At 40.9% G+C, this 13,914-nt stretch overlaps 1 protein-coding gene across 2 annotated transcripts in view; it reads right to left on the bottom strand.

The window, feature by feature from the left end:
• Positions 1-521: 521 nt before the first annotated feature.
• Positions 522-13,914, bottom strand: part of SLC15A1 (solute carrier family 15 member 1) — a 49,074-nt gene continuing 35,681 nt past the window's right edge. For both annotated transcript variants that reach the window (XM_004314836.4, XM_073795376.1), the window contains 5 exons: positions 4,756-4,863; positions 4,525-4,633; positions 3,831-3,974; positions 2,242-2,349; positions 522-1,299 (listed from right to left, as the gene is read on the bottom strand). In XM_004314836.4, the coding sequence (XP_004314884.2) occupies positions 1,108-1,299; positions 2,242-2,349; positions 3,831-3,974; positions 4,525-4,633; positions 4,756-4,863 (661 nt within the window). In that variant the 3' untranslated portion in view covers positions 522-1,107. The remainder of the gene's footprint in view (positions 1,300-2,241; positions 2,350-3,830; positions 3,975-4,524; positions 4,634-4,755; positions 4,864-13,914) is intronic.

The following is a 13,914-nucleotide window of genomic DNA, read 5'->3' on the forward strand; positions in this document are numbered from 1 at the left end:
ATGACAAGCTTGTGCATGAAGCATCTTAGAGATCCAAGCTCCTAACCCAGGAACCAGTTTCCACATTCAGAACTGTGCACACGTCTGTCTGAGAACTGTTGCTCGTTTTTCCAAGAGTGCCAAAGCGGACTCGTTCTGAGTCTGATACCTGGGAATGGTTATATGATAAATATCTATAGGATGAATTTGGCAGGAAGTGTTCATAATATTTTGGAACGATTTTTATTCAAGTAGAAAAATGCTCACGAGTATTGAGAAAAACACTTTGAGATGGTACAAAAATACGCACACGGGAAGCTCCTAGTAGAAAAGAGCAGTGTAGCCACAGATAACCCCGAGAAAAGCAGGAAACGAACTTCGATAGTTCATGTTCCTGGAATTTACTGTATGTGGGTCTTGCTTTGTTCATGCTTTTATCACCTTCTGAGGAAATTTTAATGAGCGGGCACAGCTTTTATAATCAGGAAAGGAAATGTTAAGGATTTCTTACTCTGCCCCCACCCAAATACACAGACGCTTACTCTTAAGAATGAGAATTTATTTCATACCATTGAAACTCTAAAAATCATGACTTGCCTTTACCTGAGTAGTTTTTTGAGTTATACATAATTTAAAAAGAGGTAGGGACTGGAAAGACAAAACTAAAAACAGAAGGTAAAGTTACCAGTTCCTACTAGCCGGTCCTTATGGTGTACCATTCTAAAGCCTAAACAGTCACTTTTTGCCTCATTTAACATTGTTTCCATAGAGTGTTTGAATGCAAACAATATGGAACTTTGCCACCATTTCAAAAATTCAAGTTAGGCCAAAATAACTTTGTGTGTTAGGAAAGGAGTTAAAGGCAGGGTATGGACTCAGTGTTGTAAAAGTATGTGTATGTGTGTGTGTATGCTTTAAATAAGACTTCTCTGAAAAACAAACAAACAAAAGGACTTCTTTTAGAGTGTTAGGTTCATTGCTGGCTGCTTAGAGAACAGCTTTCTTGGTTTGTTTCACAGTTCTGAAGTCTTCCCCATCAGCGGCCATACAACAGAGTGTCCTGCCCCCAGGGGACAGACACCTGGGCACATCCTGGGCCCAATCCGTCCTCCACTTGCTTCTTGATATTCACAGCTGTGTCTGTAAGTCGGAGTCCAACTTGGGATATGGGTTACTCTCTTCCGGGTACTTTTTCTTTTCATCCATATCAAACTGAGCTTCAATCTCTGCTGGACTGACGTACGTATAGAATCGGGCCATGATGGCAAATATTACGCTGACGACCAGAAGCAACCCCGCAAACAGAACATACTCGGCCCACTTTGAAGGAATTGAAGTTGGAGCAAGGAAAGAAACAAAAACAATACAGGTTATGGGAATGTATATATCGCGGGTATGTTTTCTAGAGACATCCAGATCGAAGGTGTTGGAAATGAAGTTGTTAGGGGAAACTGGTAGCTACTGCCACAGATACAGAATGGCCAGCTTTTCTTGAATGCCCAATGTAACAGTCACATTCTTGGAACGGCTCTGGAGTGCAGACACCCAGGACTTTAAGAAGACGAGACAAAATTTCCGAAAAACCCGAGTCTTAAGACAAATAGCTGGCCCCTGGAAGGATGGGGACCCAGAGCACACCAGGCAGAGTACTCTTGAGGGAAAAAGAATGTGCTGAAGTGTTCTCAGGTAAGACCCCCATGTTATCTTTCGGCAAAACGTTGAGGTCATGAGCATGCAGGATTAGCACAGGCTCTGATGGGACCTGGTGGGGGAAGTAATGAGTCTGATGGGGTAAAGGGACAGCTCCCTCATGAGGCAGAGATTCTGAGTGCTGATGGAGAGTTCCAGAACCAGAAAAGCCCTCATTTTATTTTAATGGGAAAAATTACGACAACCTTTAGGATGGCTTTAACTTTAGGTACTGTGAAACTTTCTGGATAACACGCCTGCTTTGGGGCCACTGAGCCGCATTCACTGAGGCCAGGAAAGATGTTTCCTTTGGTAGTAAAACCATATGAGCGTGTAGGTATGTTAACCCCATCTGGTTACATCTGGTTATTTTCCAAGTAGAAATAAGAAGCATCAGCACGCACTTGGCCATAAGGCCTTTTTGTATCTGCCCTGTCTGGCTGGTCTGGCAGTTCTCCTCAGCCATTAGCCAAGAGGACCACGTGTGTATACAGACAGCTAGGGAGGGTCGTCGCGATGACGATTAACAGGTGAGAAGACAGAGGGACGCGCGATCTCTGTCTGCACCAGTACCTGTTCGCTGAACGAGCCCGCTCCTGCTACGATAAGGACAATGAAGTTGCCAGCTGCCACTGTCAACAGCCACCCTGCTTGAAGCACTGACTTCATGTTGGAAGGAGCCTGAGGAAACGAAACAGAGTGAGTCCCGATGTAGACGTCAACCGCAGAGCGGGAGAACACAGCTAACTCACCGACTCCCTTCATTAGGCCGTCTACCCCCGAAATGCACATTAAGAGTCAGGCTGGTCTAAATGCAAAAAGGATTATCACTTGGATAACAAGACATCCCAAATGCTCCTGTGGTATGAACACACAAGGATCCTTTGTTTTTCACTCTCCACATGCTTGCAAAGCTGGCATCTTAATGAAATGGACGAATCTATAGGTGAACCGATTCTGCTTCTACAGAAGAATTTTCAGACAAAGCCATCCAGTCCAACCTCTCCTTCCCCCCAAATGGAGACTGCTCTCTGTGCTGTCGCCGTGCTCTTTGAGGAGCTTCCCCGCTATGTCACCAAAACTTCTCTTAGAACTCTTGTCACCTGTGTTACAGTCATCTCCTTAACTAGACTGTGAGGTCATCGCAGAAAGGCATTACCCAGCTCTTATTTACATCTTTACTGCAAAACTTGAAGGTATTAGGCACGCTGGGCTTAGGACGACTGTCACTGTATTTTGAAAAAATAGTTTAGAACCTAAGCTCTAATTTAGGTCAGCAAAATGTGCCTCATTAGTCTAATAGTCACAAAAGCAATACTACTTTTTAACTTTTAAAAGCTAGGCCTTGGGCTTCCCTGGTGGCGCAGTGGTTGAGAGTCCGCCTGCCGATGCAGGGGACACGGGTTCGTGCCTCGGTCCGGGAAGATCCCACATGCCGCGGAGCGGCTGGGCCCGTGAGCCATGGCCGCTGGGCCTGCGCGTCCGGAGCCTGTGCTCCGCGACGGGAGAGGCCACAACAGTGAAAGGCCCGCGTACCGCAAAAATAAATAAATAAATAATAATAATAAATAAAATAAAAGCTAGGCCTTAATCAGTGTGTTTACTGGGAGCTACAAAGAGACCTCGAGTGAACCTTAACAATAATGAGGACACAGACCTATGCATGAGCCTGCTATGAACAGGTTGTTTCAGAACGTGGGATCCACTGACCATCACGACCCTGGTAATGGTCGTTAATGTAGTTTTTCCTACTGAGGACCCCAAATCTCTAGCATGTGACTGGGAATTCAGATACCTATATATGGACACTCATGATGCTAAATTGTAATATTCCTTTTTTTTTTTTTTTTTTTTTGGCCACGCCGTGTGGCTTGCAGGATCTTAGTTCCCCGACCAGGGATTGAACCTGTGCTCTCGGCAGTGAAAGCATGGAGTCCTAACCACTGGACCGCCAGGGAATTCCCTAAACGGTAATATTCTTATTCAGTAAATAAGACTTGGTAATTTCTAAAACCTTGTTTGGTAGAACCTACCATAATGCTTTCTAGAATTTTCTTTTACACTGTAAATACATGGCTACCCCAGCTTTTAACTAAGTCCCAGCAGCATTATTTGAAGGCAGGGTTGTAGGAGAGGGGTGTACAGAACGACAGATAGGAAACCTGAGAATATGAGAACTCCAATCCCGTGACGGAGAAAACCACCTCGCCGCAGGTGAGGAGGAAGTACTGGGGGATTTGCAGGGCCATGCTGACTGTGTTCGGGGAAATATCTTCAACTACTATCGGTTCGAGGCAGCCGTTATCCTAAACCAGTAAGGCAAAAGCAAGAAGAAGAAATGAAAATCGAGACTGCTTCCAGAATAAAAATTGCTCAGACAGGCAAACTGAATTTGGACCTTCAGGGTTACACCAAAGGATCTATCCAGAAAGCACACATTTTAAATGTAAATATGCAATACTGCATTTTATCCTTGGGATGGGATGGACTTGGTAGGATTTGAAAATATGTTCACTAGCTTTTTCTTCTTAAATAAGAGAGCAGATTGGAAGTCAGGTTTGTTGAAAACATTGCCAGCTCTTTGAACGAAAAGCTTCCAAGGCCCATGTTGACAGTCTATGAGGACAGTGGTCAATGTGAACGTTTAGAGCAGGTCAGTCTGTTTAATTTTATTCTAAAGGTGAACTTAAGGCAATGATAAACCACAGAATTAGTGGTGAACTGAATTAATTCTAAATTCGTTTAAAATACAGATCCTAATATCACTCTGTTAAATCATTACTATGTCCTGTTTTCAAGGACTCATATCAATAAACTTTGAGTGGAACTTCTGATTCAGTGCAATGAGTTACTAACCTTCCTTGTGATTACATAGGTATACGCACTACCAAATCCAAGGTAGGATGTTTCGAACTCATTTCCACAGTGTTGTGCAATCTCTGATGAGTTTATTGTGAAGCTCTTTCTATGAAAAGGAAGATTAATATAAATTAACGTTCTTGGTATTGAAAGTTTCAATGTATTATTTAAAGGAAAAGACTTGAAACCCTTGAACTTGGGAGCAAAGTGTCCACTGCAGGTACTTACCTGCCAGAAGAGAAAAAATGATATTCGCTGGCATTGTGACTGGTGACGTTTTCATAAATTTCCTCACCCATTGTGACACTGAAGCTCTCAGCAAGAGTATTTACAAATCTGAAACAGAAAACCATCTGTCTTGTGAGTGGACTATGGAATGACTTGCTCCAGGTCACAGTATGTGTATCTGAAGTTGGGATCTGTTCCCTTTTGGAAGGAATTTAAGATGTCTGCAGAAGATTTCTACAGTATAAAGGCAGAAAGTAACTTACTCTAGGTTTGTCTTTGCTCACCTCATGAGAACACACCTAAAAGAATTTATTTAACACAGGTAAATGCCGGGAACTGTTCTAAGTACTCTCTGACTAGGAACTATTTCAGTGGTATTTTGGGATATTAAGTACAGATTGAAATAGCTGCTGATCTCCTCCCCCTCCGGAAGGCAGCCATGTCTTTGCGCTTCTTATTTCAGAAGCTTGACAGCCAAAGTGATGAAGGACCAAAAGCAGTAGCTGCCGAGTACCTAAAAGACAGCCTCCAACTGGGGCTTCTTTTACAGCGTCAGGGAAGCCCATTCATTTCCTTTACTTTAAAGAGCAGCTTCAGGCAGGGAGGGGCTCCAAGGAGTGGACAGGAAGACATGGGCCAGCCCAGCAATCAGAGACAGTTTTGAGGAATTCCCTTCAGATGGCAGAGACCTGTGTCTGCAGGTCGTGGAGTAACAGTGATCAGCACCCCATGGGAATACGGCTGGGAATGGAACACCCAGTAGGACTGGGTGCTGGGTCCCAAGGTTTCCAGTCTCTGAAACATTCCCTGTGCCCAAGCTTCAATGGGACCGTTTGAGAGTTGTTTGCCTCCAAAGGACCATATAGGTGGTGGCCGGGTGGACAGATGATTAGAGATCCCTTCCTCAAGTGTTCCAGGCTAGAGAAGACTCTGGTACTCTCGTACTGCCCCAGGGAGAAGGGGGCTACCCCAAATAAGACCAGCGGATCTCTCCTACCAGATAGGTGATTGAAGGCATACAGAAGGTTATCCAATTCAGAGAACGAGAAGTAATAACAGTATACACCTAAGTACCATAAAGAACAATTTAACTTCCACATCCCTAAAATACATGGTGATGGAATAAAATTTACGTTTTAAGGCAGGACAAGAATATGGAAACATAACATTCCCTGCTCTGTATTGAGCACTCCCTAATATGCAGTGTGCATTATACATTAACTTGACCTCCCCAAAGGTGGGAATGCTGGCTCCACCATAAAGATCAATTTTTTTTCCCTTTCTTCTGACGTCAGCAGTGTAACTCCTTGGAAGATAACATTCTCTCCTAATTCTGTAAGGGGTTGTGGTGACCTACTGCTTGCTTTGTATGTGCAGACTTAGACTATGTGTTTTTGGTGAACCTTATGTAAAAATGTGTCATTTTGATGTACAATCTTTTGCCTCAAAAATGTGTATTTTGAAGTACCTTTGTGGTGTTTTTTTTTTTTTTTTTGGCCATGCCAGGCAGCTTGTGGGATCTTAGTTCCCTAACCAGGGATTGAACCCAAGCTCTCGGCAGTGAAAGCGTGGAGTCCTAACCACTGGACCACCAGAGAATTCCCTTGAGGTACCTTTGTATCAATGAAGTACCTTTGACTTCTAACAAGGAGAACAGTCCTCAGAGTTTTTTGAAAGACTGTCTCCTGGGTTATAATCTTTTAGATCTGCTCAAATAAAATTCTCTACTTCTCCTTTAGATAGACTATTGATTAATTTTTTTGTCAACAGTGGCCAAGTTTCATCTACTTTGTGGCAATAAGTAATATTGGTCAAATTCCAGGGACTGAGAGAACATTTTTATGAATGAAACATTTGACTTGGTGTCATTTAACAGGTGATTAAAATAGAAAACTGAACCTGATGTAGGTCAACAGGAGCCTAATAGAGTGAATATTGCTCCAAACTGTAAATGCCACTTTTATAAAAGGTTAAGATGAACCATTCAAAAGACAGACAGCGGAAACAGTATGCAATTAGGAAGTAGACCCTTGGGCCTGGGGCCTGGCTTTATATATAAGCCAGAAGACTGAATAAATCCTATCCTAAGGCTTGAGTACTACTGCCTGCCTGACATATGTCTCAGGGCTGGTACAAGATACCAATAAGAATGGAAATAATCTGAAAAAAAAAAAAAGCAACATCACACGTATCAGATGTGTTTTCATATACACACAGAAAATAGAAGAGGATAAACAGCAAACACATTCTGAGTGCTTCAAAAGGCATGGAAAGCGGAGGTTCCAGATCAATTGTGCTCTAAGAGCTCTGATCAGGCAAATCCTAGGGTCCACTAGGCTTCAAGCTGGCCTGACATCTTAGGAGCACCAGGATCTAAGCTACAAAGTGATCATGGGAGGAGGGATGGAGAGTGGGAACCAGCTGAGAAAACAAGATGGGACCAGTTCCTTAAAGAATAACGAGTGGGGCTTCCCTGGTGGCGCAGTGGTTGAGAGTCTGCCTGCCGATGCAGGGGACGCGGGTTCGTGCCCCGGTCCGGGAAGATCCCACGTGCCGCGGAGCGGCTGGGCCCGTGAGCCATGGCCGCTGAGCCTGCGCGTCCGGAGCCTGTGCTCCGCAACGGGAGAGGCCACAACAGTGAAAGGCCCGCGTACAGCAAAAAAAAAAAAAAAAAATTATAACGAGGGGACAGAGATATTTGTTCCTCTTCAATAAAAAATTTTTTAAAAAAAGGCTTTATGAGCTATAGTTCACATACCGCAAAATTCACCCCTTTAAAGTGTGCAATTCAGTGACTTCACGACAGCCACATGGTTGTGCAACCATCACAAGAGTCCAGTTCTCATCGCTCCAAAAAGAAACTCAAAGCCCGTGAGTAGTCTCTCTCCATGCCCCCTCCCCACAGCCCTTGGCAACCACTAATCTCCTTTCTGTCTCTGTGGATTTGCCTGCCGTTTCATGTAAATGGGATCATACACCAGGAGGTCTTTGTGCCTGGCTTCCTTCACTTAGCATAATGTTTTTAAGGTGTATTCATGTGACAGCATACAGCAGTACTCCATCTCTCTTCATCACTGAATAATATTCCATTGTATGGATAGACCACATTTTGTTTATCAGTTAATGGGCATTTGAATTGTTTCTACATTTGGTCTATGGTGACTAATGCTGCTATGAACATTCATCTACAAGTTTTCGAGTGGACATATATTTCCATTTCTTGTGGGTGTATACCTAGGTGAAAAATGGCTGGGTCATCTGGTAACTCTATGTTTAACATTTTGAGAAACAGTTTTTCAAAGTGGTTGCATCAGTTTACATTCGCACCAGATGTGTATAAGGATTCCAATTTATCTGCCTCCTCACCAACACTTTTTATGACCTGTTTTTTTTTTAAATTTATTTATTAGAGCCTGGTGAATGTGAAGGGGTATCTTGTTGTTTGGATTCACATTTCCCTAATGAATAATGCTGCTGGGCATCTTTTCATGTACTTTTTGGCCAACAGTATTTTTTTTGGATAAATGTCTATTCAAATACTTTGCCCATTTAAAAAATTGGGTTATCTGTCCCTTTACTATTGAGTAGTAATAATTTTCATACATTTGGAATATAAGTCTCTTCTATATGATTTGCAAATATTTTCTCTCGTCCTGTCGGTTGTCTTTCACTTTGTTGATGGCATCATTTGTGGCACAAATGTTTTCAATTTTGATGAAGCCTATTAGTATTTTTATTGTTGTTGTTGTTTGTGCTTTTAGTTTCATATGTAAGAAACCACTGCCTAATCCAAGGTCACAAAGATTCATTCCTATTTTTCTTCTAGAAATTGTATTGCTTTAGTTATATTTAGGTCTATGACCCATCGAGTTAACTTTTATATATGGGATCAGTGAGGCGGGTGTTCAACGTCAGTCCTTTGGATGTGGATTTCCAGTGCCATTTTTGGAAAACTCCACAATTTTTAAAATGAAGATATCTTTCTGAATCTACTTATGGCCAATCATGTCCCAGCTACACTCCCTCCTTAAAGGGAGTGTTTTTTCAGTATGGCAGTCATCAAGACCAGGACTGAAATAAACTGAACTGACAGTAAATCTTAAATTGAGATTTTTAGCAACCAAGGAAGCATACAATCACATTATCTACATGAATGACTTCTGTACCACTACTGAATAAAAATATTTGTAAAATATTGTTTTTTAAAACTTTCATCCTTTTTATATTTCTTTTTTGTATTACTTACGATGAACATATTAGTTTGGTACAGTAGTTTATATACATTTATAATTTATAAAGGATACCATATTCATACATTGTGGGTACATGCTCAAAATATTTTTATTGAATGTGATAAAAGGTTTAAAGATCACTGCCCTCGAGAAACTTCCCACATGTGGACAAAGAAACATATGTGAATGTGGACTGTGACATTGTTTGGAAAAATGAAAATAACCTAAATTTCCTGTACAGAGGAATGGACCAAAAAAATTGTGGTATATCTATGCAATGGAATATTATACAATGGTTTAAGTGAATGGATAAGGGACACATATATGAATGTGACTAAATATTAAAATAATATTTTTAATGTAATATATTTTATAATATGATTGCAGAATGACATATACACAAGACAATAACTTTTTTTTTCTTTTTTTTTTTGCGGTACGCGGGCCTCTCACTGTTGTGGCCTCTCCCATTGTGGAGCACAGGCTCCGGACGCGCAGGCTCAGCGGCCATGGCTCACGGGCCCAGCCGCTCCGCGGCATGTGGGATCTTCCCGGACTGGGGCACGAACCCTCGTCCCCTGCATCAGCAGGAGGACTCTCAACCACCGCGCCACCAGGGAAGCCCAACAATAACATTTTAAGTTTAAAAACATGCCAAAAACATATTGTTTATAGATACATATATATGTAGCAATATGTAATGTTAAAAAAATTCATGAGAAAGATTAGTATCAAACTCTCGACCACTTTTTGAATGAAGTACCTTGCCATTTATTTAAAAGACTGTAGTCTGTTAAGTCCTGCAGCTTCCTGATACCACATAATTAAGAGGATTCCATTTTGCTTAAGATTCTATATACTATTCCTTTAGTTCATATATTACTCAGAAGTCTGACTTCCTGAAATTTTTGAAATTGTTCTAATTATCAGTTTGTTTCTGACGCTAGTTTTTCAGAACTTCCCTTTTTTTAAAATGTGTCACCTGGGCATTACTGAAATAATAAATAATAAAACCTTTGATCCATTAAGAATTTGTTGTTGCCAATAAAAAGAAAAAAGTTTCTGGTTTATCTTTTACCACATGGATGGATTGGTGGAGTTAAGTGTTGGTGACCTCATGTATCCTTCTTTTGTAAGATCTCATCAAAGACAATGAAGGAGGAGAGGGAGAGGGAGAGGAGTGAGGAAGGGGGAAAAGGGGAGGGGAAGGAAGACGGGGAGGGGAAGGAAGAGGGGGAGGAGAGGAAGAGGAGGAGAAGAACGAAGCTTTAACAGCACCAGAACAAGAAAGGATACCACAATCTAAATTGTCCAAAGTTTCTAAAGTCAGGAGACTTTTTTTTTTTTTTTTTTTGCGGTACGCGGGCCTCTCACTGTTGTGGCCTCTCCCGTTGCGGAGCACAGGCTCCGGACGCGCAGGCTCAGCGGCCATGGCTCACGGGCCCAGCTGCTCCGCGGCACGTGGGATCTTCCCGGACCGGGGCACGAACCCGCGTCCCCTGCATCAGCAGGCGGGCTCTCAACCACTGCGCCACCAGGGAAGCCCGGGAGACATTTTTGACAAAATCAAAGCAATGGATTCTGAGGCACAAAGGAAATCCCAGAGGTGCTGCCAGCTCAGAATCAAATACAAAGGTCAGGAAAGGGCCAGGTGACCGTTATCAGTGTACTTCCTTCCAGGTCTGCTAAGGCAGTTGTGTGTATGTGCGTGTGTGAGGGACAGAACAACAATCCAGAAGCTGGAAAAGGTATTAGGGGCTGAATCGTGTTCCCCACTTCTCAATTCATATGCGCAAGTCCTAACCCCCCAATACCTTGGAATGGGACTGTATTTGGAGACAAGGTCTTTAAAGAGGTAAAATGAAGTCATGAGGGTGGGCCTTAATCCAAGATGACTGGTGTCCTTATAAGAAGAGGAGATTAAGACACAAGCACACACAGAGGGATGACCATGTGAAGACAGAGGGAGAAGACGGCATCTACAAGCCAAGGAGAGAGACCTCAGAGGAAACCAGCCCTGCCGACACCTTGACCTCAGACGTCCAGCCTCCGGAACGGTGAGGAAGTCATTTTCTTTTTGTTTAAGCCTCCCAGTCTGTGGCACTTTGTTATGGCTGCCCTAGCAAACGAATACAGAAGGGAACAAAGAAAACGAGGCAAGGAACCAAACATTCAAAGGGCCTAGTGCAGGCAAGATGAATAAAATCACATCTAGACTTACTTTCACTGCAGAGAACTGTGAGAACACCAAGGAGAAAGGAGATAACAAAAGCGTGGGGAGAAGAAAATGAAACCAACTACAAAGACTGGCAGACGCTTTTTGTTGGGTTTTTTTTTTGTCTGCACAACTAGGTACTAGATGCCAGTAGAAAAAAACCCTCCAAGGTTCTGGGAGAAAATAGCATCCAAGCTTATGATGAAGTGTACGAACAGAAAAAGGCATTTTCAGGCACGCAAGGGCTTGCAATTTACCTCACAGCTTCTCTTGACAAGATAACTGAGCATATCCCACAGCAAAACAAGAAAGGTGTCCCAGAAAGATGACACGAGATCCAAGAAAGAAAGGCAGAAACCTGGGCATACGATGAAAATTCTATGAGGATAGTGGCATCACAAGGTTACAGAGCAAAGGTTCCAGTGAGATCAAAGAGCATGCTGAAGGTTTCCAGAGACATGGAGCCCTGGATCCGCTCACCTTGGGGATAAAGACTTATGCTTTTGTTAATGAGAGGTCAAGTAAGTTACAGGAAAAAACAAAAGCTAGGCGAGAAAGCCTTGGTTAAATTAAGGCAATCAAGATGCAGTACCACCGAACAATTCATGGAATGTCAATGAATCTTGACATTCAGAACATTTCCCTTTGAGGATACATTTTCAAGTTTATAAAGTTACATTCTCTTCTCTTTCAGACTGATCACTCTTATTACACTACAACTAATATTTATACAGTCAATATTGTAAATCCTGTGTATTGATCTATTTTTTAGACTCCACCTAGCACATGAAATACACGGAAAAATAAATGTTAAGTATTAACAGTGTGAAACATGGGCAGTAAAGAGAGATGAAGAGTACATTAATTTCTTTATATCATTAAATTAGTAGATACCACCGTAATAATATACTTATTTCTCTATTAATGTGTTCTAGTGGTAGCTAGTAAAAGCTAAAATCAGAAATTCGGTTGTAGCCACAAAGAAATGGGAATTGCAGTAAGGGTTAAGGCAAATAGGAGACCTACTCTCATTTTTCCCCAATTTATTCTTATTAAAAAAGTGTATTTATAGTAAACTGGCTTTTTTGCTATATAGTTCTATGAGTTTTAACACATGTCTAGATTTATATAAACATCATCACAATCAGGATACAGACCAGTTCCATTGCCCCCAAATCTCCCTCATGCTACCGCGTAGTTAAACCTTTCCTCCACTCCTACCCATGTCAACCACTAATCTGTTCTTCATTCTTAGGGTTTTTTTTGCCACTTCCAGAATGTCATATAAATGGAATTATATAGTATGTATAACTTTTTGAGATTGGCTTCTTTGATGGCAAAATGCACTTGAATTTCTTTTATATTGTTGCATGAATCAGTAGTTCGTTCCTTTTTTTTCTTGAGTAATATTCCATTGTATGGATGCAATAAAATCTGATGTCTGTTTATCCATCACCCACTGAAGGATATTTGGGTGACTTCCAATCTTTGGTGATTATAAACAGAGCCTCTATAAACATTTGAGTATAGGTTTTATGTGAGCATAAACTTGCATTTCTCTAGGATAAATATCTAGGAGTGAGATGGCTGGCTCACATGGTAAGTATCTATTTAATTTGACAAGAAATTGCCAAACCGTTTTTCAGAATGGCTGTACCATTTTGCACTTCCATTATCAATGCATTGGGAGGTCTAGTTGCTCTGTATCCTCACCAGCACTTGATATTGTCAGCTTAAAAAATTATAGCCAGCCAATAGGTGTGTCATGAAAACTCACTGTGCTTTTAATTTATATTTCCTCAATAACCAATGATGTTGAACATTTTTTCATGTGCTTACTTGTGTATCTTCTTTGGTGAAATGTCTGTTAAAATCTTCTGCTCTATTTTTTAACTGGATTATTTTATTATTGAGTTTTGAGAGTACTTTACATATTCTGGGTACAAATTCTTTGTCAGATATGTATGTGATTTGTAAATATTTTCTCCCTGCTTGTAGCTTACCTTTTCATTCTCCTAACAGTGAGATTTATAGAACAGATGTTTTTAGTTTTGAGAAAATTTATTTTTTTTCTTTTATGGATTATGCTTTTGGTGTCATATCTAAGAACTCAAGTCACAAAGATTTTGTTTCCCTATAAAAATTTAATAGTACATTTTACATGTAGGTCTGTAATCAATTTTGAGTTAATTTTCCTACATGATGTATAAGATTTGTTATATAATTTTGTATAAAATGTGAAGTTTAGGACAAATTCACTTTTTACATATGAGTGTCCAAATGTTTCAACACCATTTTTTTAAAAGAATAAACTTATTAGCCCATTGAATTGTCTTTGTACTTTTGTCAAAAGTCAGTTGACTGTACTTGGGTGGGTCTATTTCTGGATCATTACACTGACCAATTATGCTAAGTGAAATCTGCTAGATAGAGAAAGACAAATACTGTATGGTGTCACTTATATGGGGAACCGAAAAAGAAAAAGTTGAATCCATAGAAACAGAGAATAGAGTGGTAGTTGCCAAGGAAGGAGGGAATGGTGAGGGGAGACTTTCAGTTTTAAGATGAATAAGTTCTAAGGATCTAAATAAAGTACAGCATGGTGACTAATTAATACTATATTGTATACTTGAAATTTGCTAAGAGATTGGATCTTAAAATTCTCATAATATAAAAAGGGCAACTTTGAGGTGATGAATATGTTAATTAACT

The sequence above is a fragment of the Tursiops truncatus genome, chromosome 18, assembly GCF_011762595.2.
Source record: "Tursiops truncatus isolate mTurTru1 chromosome 18, mTurTru1.mat.Y, whole genome shotgun sequence".
In the NCBI taxonomy this organism is placed as follows: domain Eukaryota; kingdom Metazoa; phylum Chordata; class Mammalia; order Artiodactyla; family Delphinidae; genus Tursiops; species Tursiops truncatus.